General features: G+C 43.0%; 1 protein-coding gene across 5 annotated transcripts in view; it reads right to left on the reverse strand.

The window, feature by feature from the left end:
* Nucleotides 1-613: 613 nt before the first annotated feature.
* The window catches only part of sl (small wing phospholipase C gamma 1), a 171,531-nt gene continuing 154,231 nt past the window's right edge, over nt 614-17,913 (reverse strand). For 4 of the 5 annotated variants that reach the window (XM_045738972.2, XM_069300253.1, XM_069300254.1 and 1 more), the window contains exons 25-27: nt 9,853-9,957; nt 7,007-7,208; nt 614-1,795 (exon numbers count right to left, since the gene is read on the reverse strand). In XM_045738972.2, coding sequence (XP_045594928.1) covers nt 1,770-1,795; nt 7,007-7,208; nt 9,853-9,957 — 333 coding nt within the window. In that variant the 3' untranslated portion in view covers nt 614-1,769. Of the gene's footprint in view, nt 1,796-7,006; nt 7,209-9,852; nt 9,958-17,913 lie in introns of those variants that run through there. The other variant, XM_069300256.1, reaches the window with a different exon arrangement.

Below are 17,913 nucleotides of genomic sequence, written 5' to 3' on the forward strand. Positions count from 1 at the left end.
CGGAAGCGACCTGCAACGGGTCCGCCACAAGAGTATCATGGAGGTGAAGGACCGGTGAAACATCGGGAACGAACTTACCCGCTATCTTGCGGATACGCTTCCAGATCTGGGCCAGAGGGGTTTCGGACATAATTGTCGAGACATAAGATGCCCAACATTCACGTTTAGCCGTACGGATGGCCCTACGGGCCACCGCACTCGCTTTCCGAAAGAAAAGAAAAGAATCGGTCGTCTGCCTACGGCGGTGCTTCTTCCAGGCTGCACGCTTACAGCGGACAGCCCGAGCACAGTCCGCATTCCACCAGGGAACGCACTTCCGTGGACCCCGAGAGGAAGAGCGAGGAATAGAGCGGAGGGCAGCGTCGAAGACAGTGTCATGAAAAAGGAGGAGCTATCTAAATTAAGCTATTACTTATTTTAGGGTTTTATAAACGGAAAAATCTTATTTTGGTTTTCTATAGTAATTTTGTAACAAGTCAGCATGATCATGTACATTGTTACATGTCAATTAACGTTGTCATTTCTTAATGATCAAGTCGTTTCCTCAACATTGTTAAAGTCAAAACAAAACTCACCAAAAATTCAACATAACCTTCAACTACTGAAATAAATATTGTGTTATAAACTTTTATTAATTATAAAAGTAACAGGATGTTTCTCTAGAAAATATGGAAGAAACAATGAGCATCAAATCTATGGCCTTATTTTCTACTACACTAAGTACAAGTATACAGATATTACCATTTCATGCAAATAGCACAAAAAGTATGTGCCAACACATGTGTCAGCATAATCAATAATATAAAGTAGTGAGTTTATTTTTTGTCAATATAAAATTGAAAGGGACTCAATTGGTGTGCTTGCATAATTCTCCAGATGTTTACCACAATGCTGATGAACACCTGCCTAGACAAGTTACCTTCATACCAACTTTTTTTGTTCCTTTCATATTTGTGCAAACAAATGATCCAAGTCTTGGTTTGCTATTATTTTTTTTACTTAAACACTGTTTACACACACAACTAGAAAAAACAAATATTTTGGTAAAACTAAGAATACACTACATATTAAAAGAATGACTTAGAAGTTGACTTAAAGGGAAATGAAGCTACACTCCCGGCCAGAATGGCTCTTCCACTCTTCAGCTATACCTGCTGATCCACACCAGGCCCAAGGCTCCGGATAACCACTCAAAATACCTGTATGCTCCATATGATGGCAATGTAACATCACTTTAGTTGATATGATTAAGACTCTTCTGGACATTAGGACTGGATGGAGTAATTAAAGTGACTATGATTTATGGCAAAGCATTGCTGGATGGATGAGACTTGACCTCTTACTTGTGATGATGCCAACATACATCAATTGCACTGTAGAGGGAAGGAACACAGAGCTGAGGAAACATGTTATGATATAATGGGTATGAGTATTTCCAACTCAGATGGAAATTGACAGGCGTTGACAACACCAGCTCTACAATGCAATGGGAGAGAACGAGGACTGGGGGAGACGATGTACTGGATAGGGGGAGGAACACACTAGTGCTTTATTTATCGTTAGCCGTGTGCTACGTTCATTCTTGATATGACTTGCAAATGACAGCAATGCGCAGCGACAACCAACATAACACTAGAGTTTAGTTTAGAACCTCCAATGCCAGGCTTGTGCAGTTTACAACTGCCAGCAACACAGTTGCTTAACTGAGCATCACTTAAAATACATGGCAGTTTAGAGCCACTAATGGCACTGATGTGCAGTTTACAATCTCAGTGACACTGCTGCATCTCCACTTCTGAAAAAAAAAAAACAAAGTCTTACATTTTATATATTGGGTTTAGATAAGAAAAGGCAGAAAGAACCTTAGTGTGCTTTCTAATTATATTATCCAGTTACTACATGTGTCACACCTGATATACACATATGTCCATCATGTCATCCCCTAAACTTAACACATCAGCAATTAGTCCATCTACACTGGAGCATTTCCTCCCCCCCCCTCAATCTATTCATCACTTCTAATTAGCCTTATTTATTCTCCAGTCACCCATTTCTTTTAGAACACTCCATCCTTTACCTTTTTTTTCATTCCCAGTCATTTCTCTTAATTTTTGTACAATTATTATATTCCATCTTTATCATTTGTCTCTTGACATCTTTTTGTAGGCAGTTTTCGTACATCTTATGAGAAACAACAAACCCATATCTAAGAGCCTAGCGAGAGCAAGTGTCATCCTGTACTAGGAACCGATCTAGAATCTTGAGTATTAGGTCACCCTCTTATAATTGCATATTGTCCTCTTTATTCTGAATAATTGCTTTTGAAGATGCTACTATTCTATTTATTTGCTTATACAGTATTTGAACTGCTAGGGTATAAGCCTAGGTTAAACAATGACATCATATGAACACACCAGAACAATGTTTACACAGATGGCATACTGGCCTATAGGCTTATTTAAATCTTTACTTTGTACTACTGTACATGGCACGGTGATATTTTACTTTCATTTCATTTCTGATCATGTAGCACCAGGACAATGCTTTAATGATGCCCCAGTCTAGATATGCGAGGTAATACCTTTCTTGCTCTATTTTAACCGAGGCAGAATTAAGGTTGAAATGTTTGCATAGATTTTTAATAGAAAATTACAGCTTGCCAAGCCTTTGACTTGCTTGTTTTAATTAGTCAGGCATGGACAAGGGCAAAAAGAACTGGGGTAACTGTCTAGTTTTGCACAATGATGTCACATAAGCACATAAGGTTTCTAGCATTTGTTTTTTAGCAAAGAGCCCTAAAACCTATGTACATATTTTTTAACTTTCATTATATGTTGTTCCTTTCATTTCTATGTTTAAACCTAGAGAGCATCAGCTGAATACCACGAGAATGCCCCCTTCAGAAGTACCTGTACTTGGCAAATCAATTTAAGCACATAACATTTGCTCCACTTCCATCATCTTGAGGTTATCTTGAGATGATTTCGGGGCTTTAGGTGTCCCCGCGGCCCGGTCCTCGACCAGGCCTCCACCCCCAGGAAGCAGCCCGTGACAGCTAACACCCAGGTACCTATTTTACTGCTAGGTAACAGGGGCATAGGGTGAAAGGAACTCTGCCCATTGTTTCTCGCCGGTGCCTGGGATCGAACCCGGGACCACAGGATCACAAGTCCAGCGTGCAACATGTATGCAACAACAAACTCCAGGGTGTTAGGGGCCTCAGTATTGAGTGAGCTACCAAGCCTGACGCACGCAGCATGAGCTCACAGCACTGCTGTTCAGCTTGTGACCACAGCATCGCCTACAAATGCCATAATATACTTGTTCATGCTATTATGTAGCAATGATATTATTACAGAAGACCCCTGACTGTGATAAAACTGACCAGGGTTCTGATAATAGCAGGATTGTGGTGATATTTGGCGCTGTGCGCCATGGAGGGAGGAGTAATGCTGTGGGAGGGAGGATGGTGGCGTTGTCTTTTGAGTGTGTGTGGCCACCTTTTATTGACTGCACTCACCATACCAGCTTAGTGGTTCGCTATGGTGAACACAAATGTAGATACTTATATATAACGTGTGTATAGTGTGAGATAACAGCGAGAGTAGGAGGTTGGGACCGCCATTTTGGTGAGGGAGGAGCGTCGTCTGCAGGACTTACCATGTTGTTTACTGATGACCACGATGGTCTTTGGGCACCATACCAGTTTACTTGTACAAGTATGGTGAATAAAACAGGTAGATATTTATATATAATGTGTGTATATAGCGTAATAACACCACAAACAGTATTGTTGTAGGAGAAATATTAGTGCGTCTGGCCTTGAGGGCGGCCGCCACCAGCTGACTGTGCGAGTAGCTACGTCTCTCTGCCTTTACTCACCATACAAGCTTAGATGTACAGTTATGGTGAACAAAACATGTAAATACTTATATATAACGTCTGTATATAAAAGTAAAAACAGTATGGTTGGTGGAGAATGGTGGCAAGTCAGGTGAGGTGAGGTGAGGGAGGGAGTGAGTGGCAGCCAGTGGCAGCCAGTGGCAGCCAGTCACTGCCTGCCACTGCCACTGCCACTCAGCATACCAACTTAGTGGTTTGTCATGGTGAACAAAACATGCAGATACTTATATATATATCCTGTGTATATAGTGTAATAACCGACAAAGTATTTGTTCACCGTTTGATGAACATAATTGAATCAACAATATGCACACCATATTTTTGAGTACAGCGATGATTCACTAATTTTATTATATAAATATATCACACTACACACTATTGAATAATATTACAGCAAAAAAACTACGAAAACTCAGAGACATTGAAATAATTAGGTAATTATCTCTTTGTGGAAACTCTGGCCTGACAGCTGGCGATCAACAGACCGCCTGGGACGCACGCTCAGTCAGCGCCTGATTTTTGTCACACTTCCCCGCCCTATAGTGGGCAATATATGCCACTTACGATTTTTTTTATTATTTTTCCCGTGATCAGTGAACACAAATTAACAGATTAGGAAGAAAAAATATTTTTTTTTTTTTTTTTTTTTTTTTTTTTTGTATGCGCCTGTGGGTGTCAAATGGTATATAGCTATGCGCAATTTAAGGGTTAAATTACATTCTCTAGAAAGGCGAAGAATTAGTGGTAACATGATAGAGGTGTACAAGTGGATGAATGTACACAACAAAGGCGAATATTAATAGGGTATTAAAAGTACTAACACAAGACAGAACACAAAATAATGGGTATAAATTAGATAATTTAGATTTAGGAAAGAGATGGGTAAATACTGGTTCAGTAACAGGGTTGTTGATTTGGAACCAATTACCGCGTAACATAATATAAGTAGGATCCCTTGACGGTTTCAAGCGTAGGTTAGACATCTATATGAATGAGATTGGATGGATATAAATAGGAGCTGTCTCATATAGGCCAATAGGTCTTCTGCAGTTACCTTCATTCTTATGTTCTTATTTATTAAATATGAAAGATAAGAGCACACCAAGAAAATCATTACAGTCTTTAACCCTTAGACCGCATAATACATATATAGACGATGGGAGTAACTTTACCAAAACCGCGCAATACATATATAGATGATTGAGGTTCTAGTGCACGATTTCAAATGCCCCGCAAGGGATAAGGGCAGCTATAGTCCAGCCATGACTGATAGTTAACAGACACCACCTAGAAAAAAAATCGTGGGCAACATTCCCGGGTGTGAGAGCCTCAGTACTGAGCGAGGCTGGTGCACGCAGCATGAGCTTACAGCACCACTGTTCAGTTTGTGACCACAGCATCGCCTAAAAATGGCACAATATATATATATGTACATGCTATTATTTAGCGATGATAGTATTACAGAAGATCCCTGACTGTGATAAAAATGACCAGGATTCTGGTGATAATAAGTGCTGCAATGGGAGTTGTAAGCTTCGTGGGGAGGGAGGTAGCGTTGTCTGCTGACTCTGTGTGACCACCTTTTACTGTCTGGACTCACTATACCAGCTTAGTGGTTCACTATGGTGAACACCAATGTGGATACTTATATATAACGTGTGTGTGTATACATAGTGTAATAACAGCAAAAGGAGTATGTTGGGAGAAGCCATTTTGGCAAGGAAGGGGGCATCATCTGCACGACATGTCATGTTGTGTACTAGTGGCCACTATGGTCTTTAGGCACCATACCAAGTTATTTGTACAGTTATGTTGAATAAAACATGTAGATACCTACATATAATGTGTGTGTATATAGTGTAATAACACTACAAACAGTATTGTTGGAGGAGAAATATTAGTGCGTCTGGCTTTGAACCAGTGAGGACGGCAGCCACCAGCTGACTATGTGTAGCTATGTCTCTTATTGCCTGAACTCACCATAGAATCTTAGATGTACAGTTATGGTGAACAAAACATGTAGATACTTATATATAACGTATGTGTATAGTGAATAAAAGCAAAAACAGTATAGTGGGAGGAGTATGTTGGAGAGTGAGGTGAGGGAGTGGTGGCGAGTGGCTGGCTGGCTAGTGAGTGGTGGCCACTCTTCGTTGCTTTTTGACTCACAAGACCAACTTAGTAGTTCGTTATGGTGAACAAAACATGCAGATACTTATATATAACCTGTGTATATAGTGTAATAACAGCAAAACTATTTGTTTATTGTTTTATGAACATAATAATTGAATCACTAAAATGCACATCATAATTTTGAGTATAGCAATGGTTCACACATTTTATTATATAAATATATCACAATACACACTATTGAATAATATTACTGCAAAAAAAAAAAAAAAAAAAATCAGACATTGAAATAATTAGGTAATAATATCTTTGTGGCAACTCCCGCCTGACAGCTGGGGTGGAACAGACCTCGTCTGGCGCCTGCTCTGGCATCACCTCTTTTTTGCCAGACTTCCCCGCCCTATTGCGGCCAAAATATGCCACCTACGATTTTTTTTGTTTTTTATTTTTCCCATGATCAGGGAACACAAACACTTTCATAAGATGAATTTTTTTTTTTTTTTTTTTTTTTGTGCTTGTGGGTGTTGAAGGCCAAAAGGCCCTTAGTGGCCTAAGGGTTAAGAACCCTACAAGAAACTTACTAGTCAACTTATCCTCTTCACCACATACAGATTGCTTGAGCTCCAGATAAAACTACTCCTCTCTAGTAAATACTGAGACAAAGTACTGTGCAGTTCTTTAAAATACCACCTATTTCTTTGTCATTATTAGTTGTCCTGTGGGTCAGTGTTAACTACGCTAAGTAAATCTTGCTCCCCCATCGGCACAACTAGGTATGCACAACCAATCAACAAAAAATACAATCATGTAAAATACTGCATCCTGGTAGACAGACACATGAAATACAAACTATTGAAAATGCACTGGCCTATTAATAAATAAAAATGGAAAACATTAAGAGAACCCTTACTAATATGCAGCAGGAGCCATTAAAATTATTGATATGCCAAATTACATTTTCTTTTAGACTTACTGAGGAGTGGTGAGGTAGTGATGCCTAGCTTCATATTTTCAAACTTAGCTGCTAATTTCCCTTGAAATTTTAATATATCCTTTTCTAGTGAGCTTAATCTTCGCTCTAGTATTAAGATCCGTTCTTCTTCATGTTTGCGTTTTGACACATCCAGCATCTCGATGATCTGCGCCCTGAGTTTCAGCAGTGTCTCATATTCATCCTGCAGATTAATTCAGATTAATTGACATGAAATCACTATGTAAAGAAATTTATCCCAAACAAAGGGGGTAGAACATGTACACAACACATCATAAGAAAAGGGCTTCCAGAACATAATTCAGCTGTTTCAATACTACAAGCTCTTGTAATTTTTAAGTTAATTTATTCCAAAGTGTGTCACAAGTATTTAGGCAATAATAACCAGTCACTACCAAGGCTAGATATTTATTCCAAGAAAATAAAATTATCTTTTGTCAATTCCATAGGAATTGGTCCGTAGCACAGTGGTCTACGTCCTCAGTTCACAACTGAGGGATCTGGATTCAATCCCAGGGTAGGACAGAAAGGGATGGATACTTTTCCTTTTACCTAATATGCTCACTTCTAATATACTGCTAAGTAATATAATATTTATCTAATATACTGCTAAGTTCACTTAGCAGTATAGTAGGCATCCAGGAGTTTGGCAACTGTTGTAGCTTGCATCCTGGGGGAAGATTGGTAGCTGGCTTAGGGGAGCCTTGATAAGCCTAATTACTGGCTTCCTGTCCGTAACAATGGGAATTATTACTAATATACTCTCAAACTTATGTTCAACTGCAGCATCTCGACTAACATTATCTTGTAATGTGTTGCTTTTAAGCCCTGAAGTAAGGTAGATGGTACAAGGTCAGAACTATAGAGGATAACCGAGTACCTCCCACCTGAAGCTCTCGAGCAACTTTCCTACAAGACGTGCAGTGAAGCATCACGATGCCTTCTATAGACAGCAATGCAAATTTGGGTCTCCTCAAACAATTTTTTAATTTCACTGTGATATAGATACTGAAGCTGAAATTCATTGGTGGTTCTGAACACAAAAACCATTTATTTTTTCTGGTGATGGTTCTACTAACTGCATATTTATCATTGTTGTGGAGTGAAACATTAGTGCCACCAAAATACCAGAGGTTACAAAATTAACTTCCTTTAAAACTGCTGATTATGTTTTACTTTTCAATCACTCTCCATGTATAGTCTAATTAGAACAACCTTCAAATTTAAAGCCAAAGAATCAAACTTTGCCAATGTTAAGGTTGGAGAGTAAGTGACATGTAGAGGTGGCAGAGCATGTGATGATGTAACACAACACATCTGTCTTGTGCACATGGTGCATCTTAGTCTTAGATGCTTCAGTTCACTGCGTACATCTTGCTACAAATACAAAATATCTATTTTTCAGGGTGAAGATTATCTAGCTCAGGCAGTGTAAATTTATAAGTTAGGTTATGATACAGGTTTTGATTAATTATTTAATATGATGCAGAAGTAGGTTTATCCCTCTGGTTGTGATGTGCAGATGTGGCCAAATAATAGTAGGTTTGCTGTGATAAAGCAAGTTCTCCATTGTCTTGCTCTATATTCCAACAAATAAGCTTTTCAAACATGGTGGAGACGTGCCTATGTGCTACAATCTCTTGGCGATGAAATGTAAACAAAGCCAGAGCCACATGTAGACGGTGCACCTCCTGACCAGGCTTCTACCACTCCATTCATCAGCCTGCTCAAACCACTAGGCATATTTACTTACTTTCAGTATATTTCAGGTACGTAATAACATTTTATACATCATAACATGTTATGACATCTATTTATTTATTTATTTATTGGGAATTAAGACCTGTATATTTATTAGCTTGCCAATTGATTTATGTAGTGTTTAGTGCAAGTTAAATATTTTCTTAGTCTTGTTCTAGAGATGTCCACTTGCCCAAGACTGAGTGAGCCAGATCTCAATAGATCCAGAATACTGTACAGGTAATGTACACCAAGTTCATCAGTAGTGTTTTGAGATGACTCCATTGTGCTCTTTCTTGCTTGATCACCTTATACAATAAACAGAGAGGCAACAAAAATGTATGCAAGTGTAAAAAAACAAAAAACAAAAGGGGCTAAAGTTTGAAATGCAAGAAAATCTCAGTACAATATTTGCTTATTTTTATTTAATTTATTATTCATATACTGTACCATGTATATTTTTTGTTGATTCTAAATCATTAAACAGTACAGTGGAACATTGGGATCGAACAGTCCCCACTTGAACAACTCGGCACTCGAACACTGTGTTCATGTTCGGTAGTTGATCGTTTGTTTGGCACTCAAATGTAAACATGCATCCCAGATGAATCGGTTTACCAATAGTTGTTGTTCAGCTACTGGGAAATCCAATTTACATTATTCCTTATGGGAAAATTATAATTTTTTATTCTTTTTATTTTCAGCTATATTCCTTACAGCCATTGGTGCCAAACCGAACATCATTAGTAACTGATGTAAGAGCCATTACAATTTTTTTTTTTTTACATGAGGGTATATGAGAACAAACCTTCAGAACTTTCTTAACAGGAAAGGATTCAATTCACTTAAAGTTTTACCCTACTTGTTTTTCCTTTAACATAACCCACTAATTACTTTACATCCAGGTGCCTAATTTGTGGTGGGTGCACAGCAGTGAACAGTGAAGGAACAGTGCCCATAAGCTCCAACCTAACCTGGCATATTTCATTTATGTGATGAGCGAGTGAGAGCTCTAACAACACATCATAGCCTTATCTAATGCATACAAGTCAATGTATTGTTTTCAACAACAACAATCTGGTACTTACATCTCTTGTGCTCTTGAGGTGAATAAGTATAGATGCCAGTTCAATCTCCTCAGAATAAGCATTTTTTAGTGGGACACTGCGGTAGCCTTCTCGTATACACATGATCTGCACGCAAAAACACAAAAACCAGAGTTGAGTGTAATGAAACCCCATTTTTCTTGCCGAGCCCCAGAAGCTCCCTAGAGCTATCGGACTGACATACGCTATATTAGTCTGGGGCATCAGTCAATGGAGGTCTGCCAACTAAGGACCACGAGCCAGAACCTAGCCCTTCCCCCCCTTCAGAGAGACACAGGGAGCAATGGCCTATGGAAACCCCCATGTGTTTGGGAGCATTTCATGTCTGCCATCGACTGGGGTTAGGCACCCAGAAAGGTAGACATAACAAAACAAACCCGCACCTGGTAAGAAATTGCAACCAAAGACGGAACAGAGACAGAACTCCCACATAAGAAAACTTAAGAAAACAAGCAAACAAGCAAACATCATTCACCACTGCCGTGCCACTTGTCTGAGCAGCTTTCCCGGGAGGGGAAGGTGGGAGCCCCAAACCCCAGTGCCGGCTACTCACACCTTGGTTCGGAGACTGAGCATCAAAAACGAAACTGCTGACCAGAGGGAGGGAGGATGCCAGGGAGCCTCCAGGGCTCCCCCAGAAAATGGCATTTCATTACATTCAACTCTGGTTTTCTGTGGGGAGCCCCTCCGGCTCCCTGGAGTTACAAAAACAAAGACCTACCCGGGAGGCGGCCACAATGTGCACATCAACTCTAAGTCGAGACAACTGGCTGCAACCTGCAACTCAAAGCCACACATGAACAACCGGGACCAGGAACATTTACCAAATAATGAGCAACCAGGACCCAGTTTGACCTCCAAAACCCCTGTGCCTGAATGTCAGTCTAAGACATGTTGCCAAACACGGCAGCCAAAGCAGAATACTTACGAATGTCATGAGCATGAGGGTAGACTACAGGCTGGCCCGACTTGATAATCCTTCGAGATCCAAGCCCTGGAACAGGAAGCGAGGGAAATCGAGTCAACCCAAAGCGCGTCCACAGCCACAGAGGCGGCGGCATGCAGATAACGGCGGAGAGCTGCAACCGAACACAACACATGATGCACCCCTGGCCTGACCAACCAAGCATCAATGACCCAAGGGCTCCTCCAAAAGCCCGCTGTCTCATTCTTCGCCAGAAAAGGAGACAGATGCAACTGAACAAACCAACTACCAGGACCGAAAGAGCAGACAGGCCACCACGACCCGGGTAAGATGTGTGAATTCCCAAGGTGCCAGATTCAAGCCAAAAGGAAGGCAACGAAAGTGGCAAGCTTACCGCCCCACGACAAAATCCAACCAGTCCCTGTACCCCGGATGAATAGGGATGTGCCAATACACATCCTGGAGGTCCAGACACACCATCCAAGAACCCGGCGCCAAAAGAAGTTGGACCTGGGACAGAGTGGTCCTCTGAAAGGAGGAGGTAAGGAATTCAGAGGTTCAGACGGGAACAAGTCCAGAATGAACAAAAGATCCCCACAGTCCCATTTCAGCACTGGGAGCAGGCGGGAAATCCACCTGAGGGATGAGGTCATTTCGACTACGCCTAGGCGCACCCACTCCAGGATGACCCGACGAAACGAAGGGGAAGTCGCTTGCTCTGCCAGCCCTGAACCACCAGGAGGAGGAGGAGCCACCTAACGCCACCACAGGCCAGAGGACAACACGACCCAAAATGCCCAAAAATCGTGGGGTCAGGCGTGAGCAAACAGCCCGAGCTTCCCCCTCAGCACCCCATCAACGGGGCGACCTGCGAAAGGGACGACGTCCTTTATAAGAAGTCGGCCTACAAGCAGAGCAAGCATTATGCCGACTGCGGAGGAAGTGCAAGCTCAGAAACTGGCACCAAGAACCTACCTCGACTAGAAGAACCCCGAGCCCCAGCATGACCCTTTTGAGAGGCCCGAGAATGGTCACCCCCGGAGAAGCAACAAATCCGATATAGAACGACTACTGCAGAAAACTGTGTGACAGCAGTGTCTGCAGAAACTGTGTGATAGCAGTGTCTGCAAACAGCAACGAACAAACAGTCAATGAATACCTAAGAGCCAGGGTCTTAGCGGATTCCAAAGAGAGAGTGAGCACAGCCTGGCGACACTCGAGGCGAGAGACAAAGACCAGAGACACTGCCTCCCGGAGTATCGGCGCAAACAGTTTCAACAGCATGGCCAACGCCCGAGCCGTCGAGGCTAGCGCCCAAGACGAAGGGCCAACACTCAACGCCTCCACATCCTCCTCAAGCCAGTCCGAAGATAACTTGAGAAGGGAAAAGAAACGCAAGACCAAGGCCAAATGCCTGCGAGGCGCATCCAACAAAACCCATGCCACGTTTCCCTGTGAAAAGAAAGGGCAGTCTGCAAGCCAGGAAGACTCCTGAACTTCATAATGCACTTAATACGGGGAAGAGCCGTACTCAAACAAAGACGGATCCATCACAGAGGCAAAATCTGGGTCTTGCAGGAGGTAAGCAACAAAAGCCTCCAAACCTCTTTAGGCAGGATTTGAGAGGCAGAAAACCTATGGAAAGAGGGAGCTGAGGAACCCAAGGGAACCCGGAACCAAACCCAGGAGAGGAGCCAGCTTCCAAATCAAACTTGTACAGGCAAGGGGGGGGGGGGGCTAAGAAAACCCCTTCCCCTGCAAACAACAAACCCCGCAATGAGGGCACGAAAACCCAAGCTGGATCAAAGGGGGCCCAAGCCCCGCAGGGCGACTCCTCCCCAACCCCGGAAGCCTCCAAGCCAGTCCTCGGGGCAGAGCAGTCCTCCATACCCTATATCCCTGAAGAAAAGGCAGCAAAGGCAGTCTGCTGCTAGGATCCAGAATCCTTGGCAGGATGAGCAGGCTCGAATGCCTCCATCTCGGACTCAAATGGGGCAGCCCCTGAAGCTGCCCGAGTCTCATCATCGACAAAATCTCACCCCTACAAGGAAACACTCAGACGTTTGAGAGCCGGAAGCAAGGGGAGGAGGTGGGGGGGGGGGGGGGGGAAGGAAGCAGGGTAAAAACCTCTAACCGGTGAAGGACTTGCGGGTTGTGAACTGAACCAAAGTTGAAGCGACTAACGCCCCCAAATCCGGGTCCTTAAAACCAAAATGGGGCAGCCCCAGGTCATCCGAGTGGGCAACCAACCTAGTGCGTTGCAACAACTTGAATGTAGACTGAAACGCGGAAGTTGCCTGAAACCTAATCTCAGTTACAGTAGAATAAGTAAACTGAAGCACGAGCAGAGAACACATCTTGCATGACTCTGGGTCAAAGTGTTGATGATCCAACAGGCAGCATAAAGGAGGCAAAACAGGTGACCGTCACACTGAGACAAGGGCCGTCACACTGAGACAAGTGACCGTCACACTGAGACAAGGGCCGTCACACTGAGACAAGTGACCGTCACACTGTACAACCTCGAAACTCACACAAAGCGAGGTGGGACTCAGAAGACACATCAATCAGTCAATCAAGCCTCGATGGGGGGTTTTCCAGGGCCCGTAGGGAGTTTTGCCTATGGGAAGCCTAGACAAGGTGCTGCTAAGCAGGTGGACCCCGAATGTCAACAAAAAGGGAAATGGGCTATAAACTGGACCCCTGTGACATGTACAAGCATGGGGACCTAGAGGAGGACCACCAAAATATCCTAAATGGAATAACCATCAAACAAGGCAGACCCCCTCCAGGCAAGGAAAACAAAAATAAAAGAAAACCCCGCAAAAGTACTATGCCACAAGAAGGAACAAGATCATTGCCGCCTCGTAAGTAAGCGTGCAACGCAGCACTCTGCGCCCCAACCAGCAACAACAATCACTTCCTACCCAGGGCAAACAAAAGTCCTTAGCTGGGCCCCAAAGGGGGGCAAATGTTGAGCAGCAAGAACCCCTACGGAAGTGGAGTCCCAAAGGCTCTATGGAAGGCAACCCTAAAACCCAACGGTAGTACTTACAGGGCCCTTAAAGAAGGCAGCCCATGCAGCCCCAGTACAATGATGGTACTCTTCACTACTACACCACAAAGAGCAGAAAACAATGCAGACACAAATTCTGCCAAGAAATCAAGGCCAGAGTTGACAACAGCCCCAAAGCACATTGGCCTATGAACTGAGGTGTGAGTAGCCAGCACAGAGGGGTCCAGGGCTCTCCCCTTCCCCTCACTGGGATGGCAGGGCTATGCGGACAAGCAGCGCTACGGTGGTGAACGACGTTTGCTTGTTTCCTTACATTTTTGGGGAAGTTCCGTCTCTCTGTTCGGTCTTCAGTTGCAATTTCTTACGAGGTGGGGTTTGTTTTGTTATGCCAACCTTTCTGGGTGCCTAACCCCAGTCAATGGCAGACATGGATAGCTCCCAAACACATGGGGTTTCCATAGGCCTTTGCTCTTTGTGCCTCTCTAAGGGGGCCAGGTTCTGGCTCATGGTCCCCAGTAGGCAGAACTCCATTGACTGATGCCCCAGACTAATATAGCGTATATCAGTCTGATAGCTCTAGGTAACCGGAGGAGGTTCCCAACAGAAAATATTAAGGACTAAATCTACTATAAAACCAGTACCTGCTTGATACCTGGTCGATGGGGTTCTGGGAGTTCTTCTACTCCACAAGCCCGGCCCGAGGCTAGACTTGACTTGTGAGAGTTTGGTCCACCAGGCTGTTGCTTGGAGCGGCCCGCAGGCCCACATACCCACCACAGCCCGGTTGGTCTGGCATTCCTTGAAGAAAACAATCTAGTTTCCTCTAGAAGATGTCCACGGTTGTTCCGGCAATATTTCTGATCTCGCTGGTAGGACGTTGAACAACCGTGGACCTCTGATGTTCATACAGTGTTCTCTGATTGTGCCCCTAGCACCTCTGCTCTTCACTGGTTCTATTCTGCATTTTCTTCCATGTCGTTCACTCCAGTACGTTGTTATTTTACTGTGTAGATTTGGGACCAGTCCCTCCAGTATTTTCCATGTGTATATTATTTGGTATCTCTCTAGTCTTCTTTCTAGTGAGTACATTTGGAGAGCTTTGAGACGATCCCAATAATTTAGGTGCTTTATCTCGTCTATGCATGCCATATATGTTCTCTGTACTCCCTCTATTTCAGCAATCTCTCCTGCTCTGAAGGGGGAAGTGAGTACTGAGCAGTACTCAAGATGGGACAACACAAGTGATTTGAAGAGTACAACCATTGTGATGGGATCTCTGGACTTAAAGGTTCTCGTAATCCATCCTATTATTTTTCTGGCTGACGCAATACTTGCTTGGTTATGCTCCCTAAAAGTTAAGTCGTCGGACATCATTATTCCTAAATCCTTGACATGCTGTTTTCCTGCTATGGGCAGATTCGATTGTGTTTTGTACCCTGTATTATGTTTCAGATCCCCATTTTTGCTGTATCTGAGTACCTGGAATTTATCACCGTTAAACATCATGTTATTTTCTGCTGCCCAATTGAAAACTTTGTTAATATCTGTTTGTAGTTTATCAGTGTCTTCAGCAGAGGTAATTTTCATGCTGATTTTTGTATCATTTGCAAAGGATGACACGAAGCTGTGACTTGTATTTTTGTCTATATCTGATATGAGAATAAGGAACAACAGTGGTGCAAGGACTGTACCTTGAGGTACAGAGCTTTTAACTGCGCTCGGACTCGATTTTACTTGATTGACTGTTACTCTTTATGTTCTGTTCGACAGGAAATTGAGTATCCAGCATCCTACTTTACCAGTTATACCCATTGACCTCATTTTGTGTGCAATCACTCCATGGTTCCATTTGTCAATGCCTTTGCAAAATCTGTGTATATGACATCTGCATTATGTTTTTCTTCTAATGCCTCAGTGATTTTGTCCTAGTGGTCAAGTAGCTGTGAGAGGCATGATCTTCCTGCTCTAAATCCATGTTGGCCTGGATTGTGGAGGTCATTGGTTTCCATGAATCTAGTGACCCGACTCCTGATCACTGTCTCAAATACTTTTATTATGTGGGACGTTAGTGCAGCTGGTCTATAATTCTTTGCCAATGTTTTGCTACCTCCCTTGTGTAGAGGGGCAATGTCTGCAGCTTTAAGCGCATCTGGTATCTCCCCTGTGTCCAAACTCTTCCTCCACACTATACTGAGTGCCTGTGCTACTGGCACTTTGCATTTCTTTATAAATATTGAATTCCATGAGTCTGGACCCGGGGCTGAGTGTATGGGCATATTGTCAATTTCTCTTTCAAATCTGCTATGCTCGTGTTGATATCAGTTATATTTACAGGTGTTTGGATATCATTCATAAAGAAATTGTTCGAATCTTCCACTTTCATGATGTGTATTGGAGTGCTAAACATGTCCTCATACTGCTTTTTTAGAATTTCACTAATTTCTTTGTCATCCTCAGTGTATGAACCTTCACTAATACGAATATTAATAAATTCAATATGAATTTATTGAATAACCCTTCTCGCTTGTTGTTTCTCTTGGGCCTACTACCGTTATTAATGTTAGTTTGCACTTCAATGAGCTTGTGGTCCGAGTACGTAGTGTCTGAGACAGTAATGTCTCTGATTAGCTCCTCATTGTTCGTGAATATCAGGTGCAGCGTGTTTTCGTTCCTAGTTGGTTCAGTGTTGAATGAATTAAAATGCCTCTTTCTGGATGAGCCCTGGTGGCTTCCAGATGCCATCTTGCCGAGACTGCTCCTAGCTATTAGGTCACATCAGTTGCAGGAGTTGTTTGTCTACGGGGGAACCAGAGCCAGAACTTTGCCCTCGTCTCACAGGCATAGAGTGAGTGACATTTCGCCATCCAACTAGGAAAGTCATTGAAGTATTACGAACAGTTGCAAGGTTCACAGGAGGGAAGTCACCAACAGCCAAACAACTTCCCAAACAATTCAAAACAAAGATTGAAACATTCAAAAACATTCATAACTAGCTTGAGCCTGTTAGTATCAATAACCACCACCAGGTGGGCTGGAGCCCAAGCCCCCACCCCAGCTAACCCTTCCAGGTTACTTCTGAATCAGATGAACAAAATACCAATGAACCAACAGTATGGTGGTACAAATGTAGGGTGTCTGGAAGACATTAGTGTCCTATAAAAAATTAGCATCTTGTTACATTCATGGCTGATTTTCTGGGGGAATTCCCAGTGGCTCCCTGAAGCTAATGAACCACAGAGAAGAAAAAGAAGGAGAGACAGCAGGTACTATAACAAAGGAGAAGGCTGGGAAACATGGCCTAAAGCAACACAAGAAAGATGAAGAGCCAGGACGTTGACTAAATACCAGCCCACCATGATCTTGTTAGACCACCAAAACCCAAGTATGAATATTATCAGAAGACATGTTGGAGAAAACCCCAGCATGAGCAGCGTATGTGTAAACCTCAAGGGTCTGGGGAGTAGACAGCAGGCTGGCTAGACTCGATAACACTGCACACAACTTGGAAAATCCGAGCTTTGAAACAGGGAACTAAGGAAACAGAACGAATCTACAAAGTGTCCACCGAGGTAGACAAGTGGCATGTAGGTAGTGGTAATGAACCACCACCAGACAACAAATGATACACCCCTAAACCAACAAAGCTTCATTCACAAAAGTCCCTCCAGAAGCTTGCCAACTCATTGTTTGCCAGAAAAGAAGGAGACTGATGCAAATCAAGAAATTGCCCACCAGGACCAAAGGGGTAAAACCCCATGCCTCCAGAGGAGAGCATGAAGCTCCCCAACCAGACAGCCAGAGGCAAATGCCAACAAAACCACCACCTTAAAAATGGTATTCTAGACCGAAGGAAGGAAAGAAATGCCAAGACTTTGTCAAGTGTGCTGGATAAGATAGGAGGTGTAACAGCAGGCCAGAGGTGACAAAATACCCTGAGACAACTTGTGAAAAATTCTCAAAATCAGACATCGGATTAAAAGTGCTGGAAACCACGACCACCAGCTGACCACCAACGAGACAGATGGATCACACCTTCCTAAGAACAACTGCCTGGACAAAATCCCGAGCAACAACTGAACCAGAGGAAAAAGTATATGAACTT

This window comes from Procambarus clarkii, chromosome 43, assembly GCF_040958095.1.
Source record: "Procambarus clarkii isolate CNS0578487 chromosome 43, FALCON_Pclarkii_2.0, whole genome shotgun sequence".
Classification (NCBI taxonomy): Eukaryota; Metazoa; Arthropoda; class Malacostraca; order Decapoda; family Cambaridae; genus Procambarus; species Procambarus clarkii.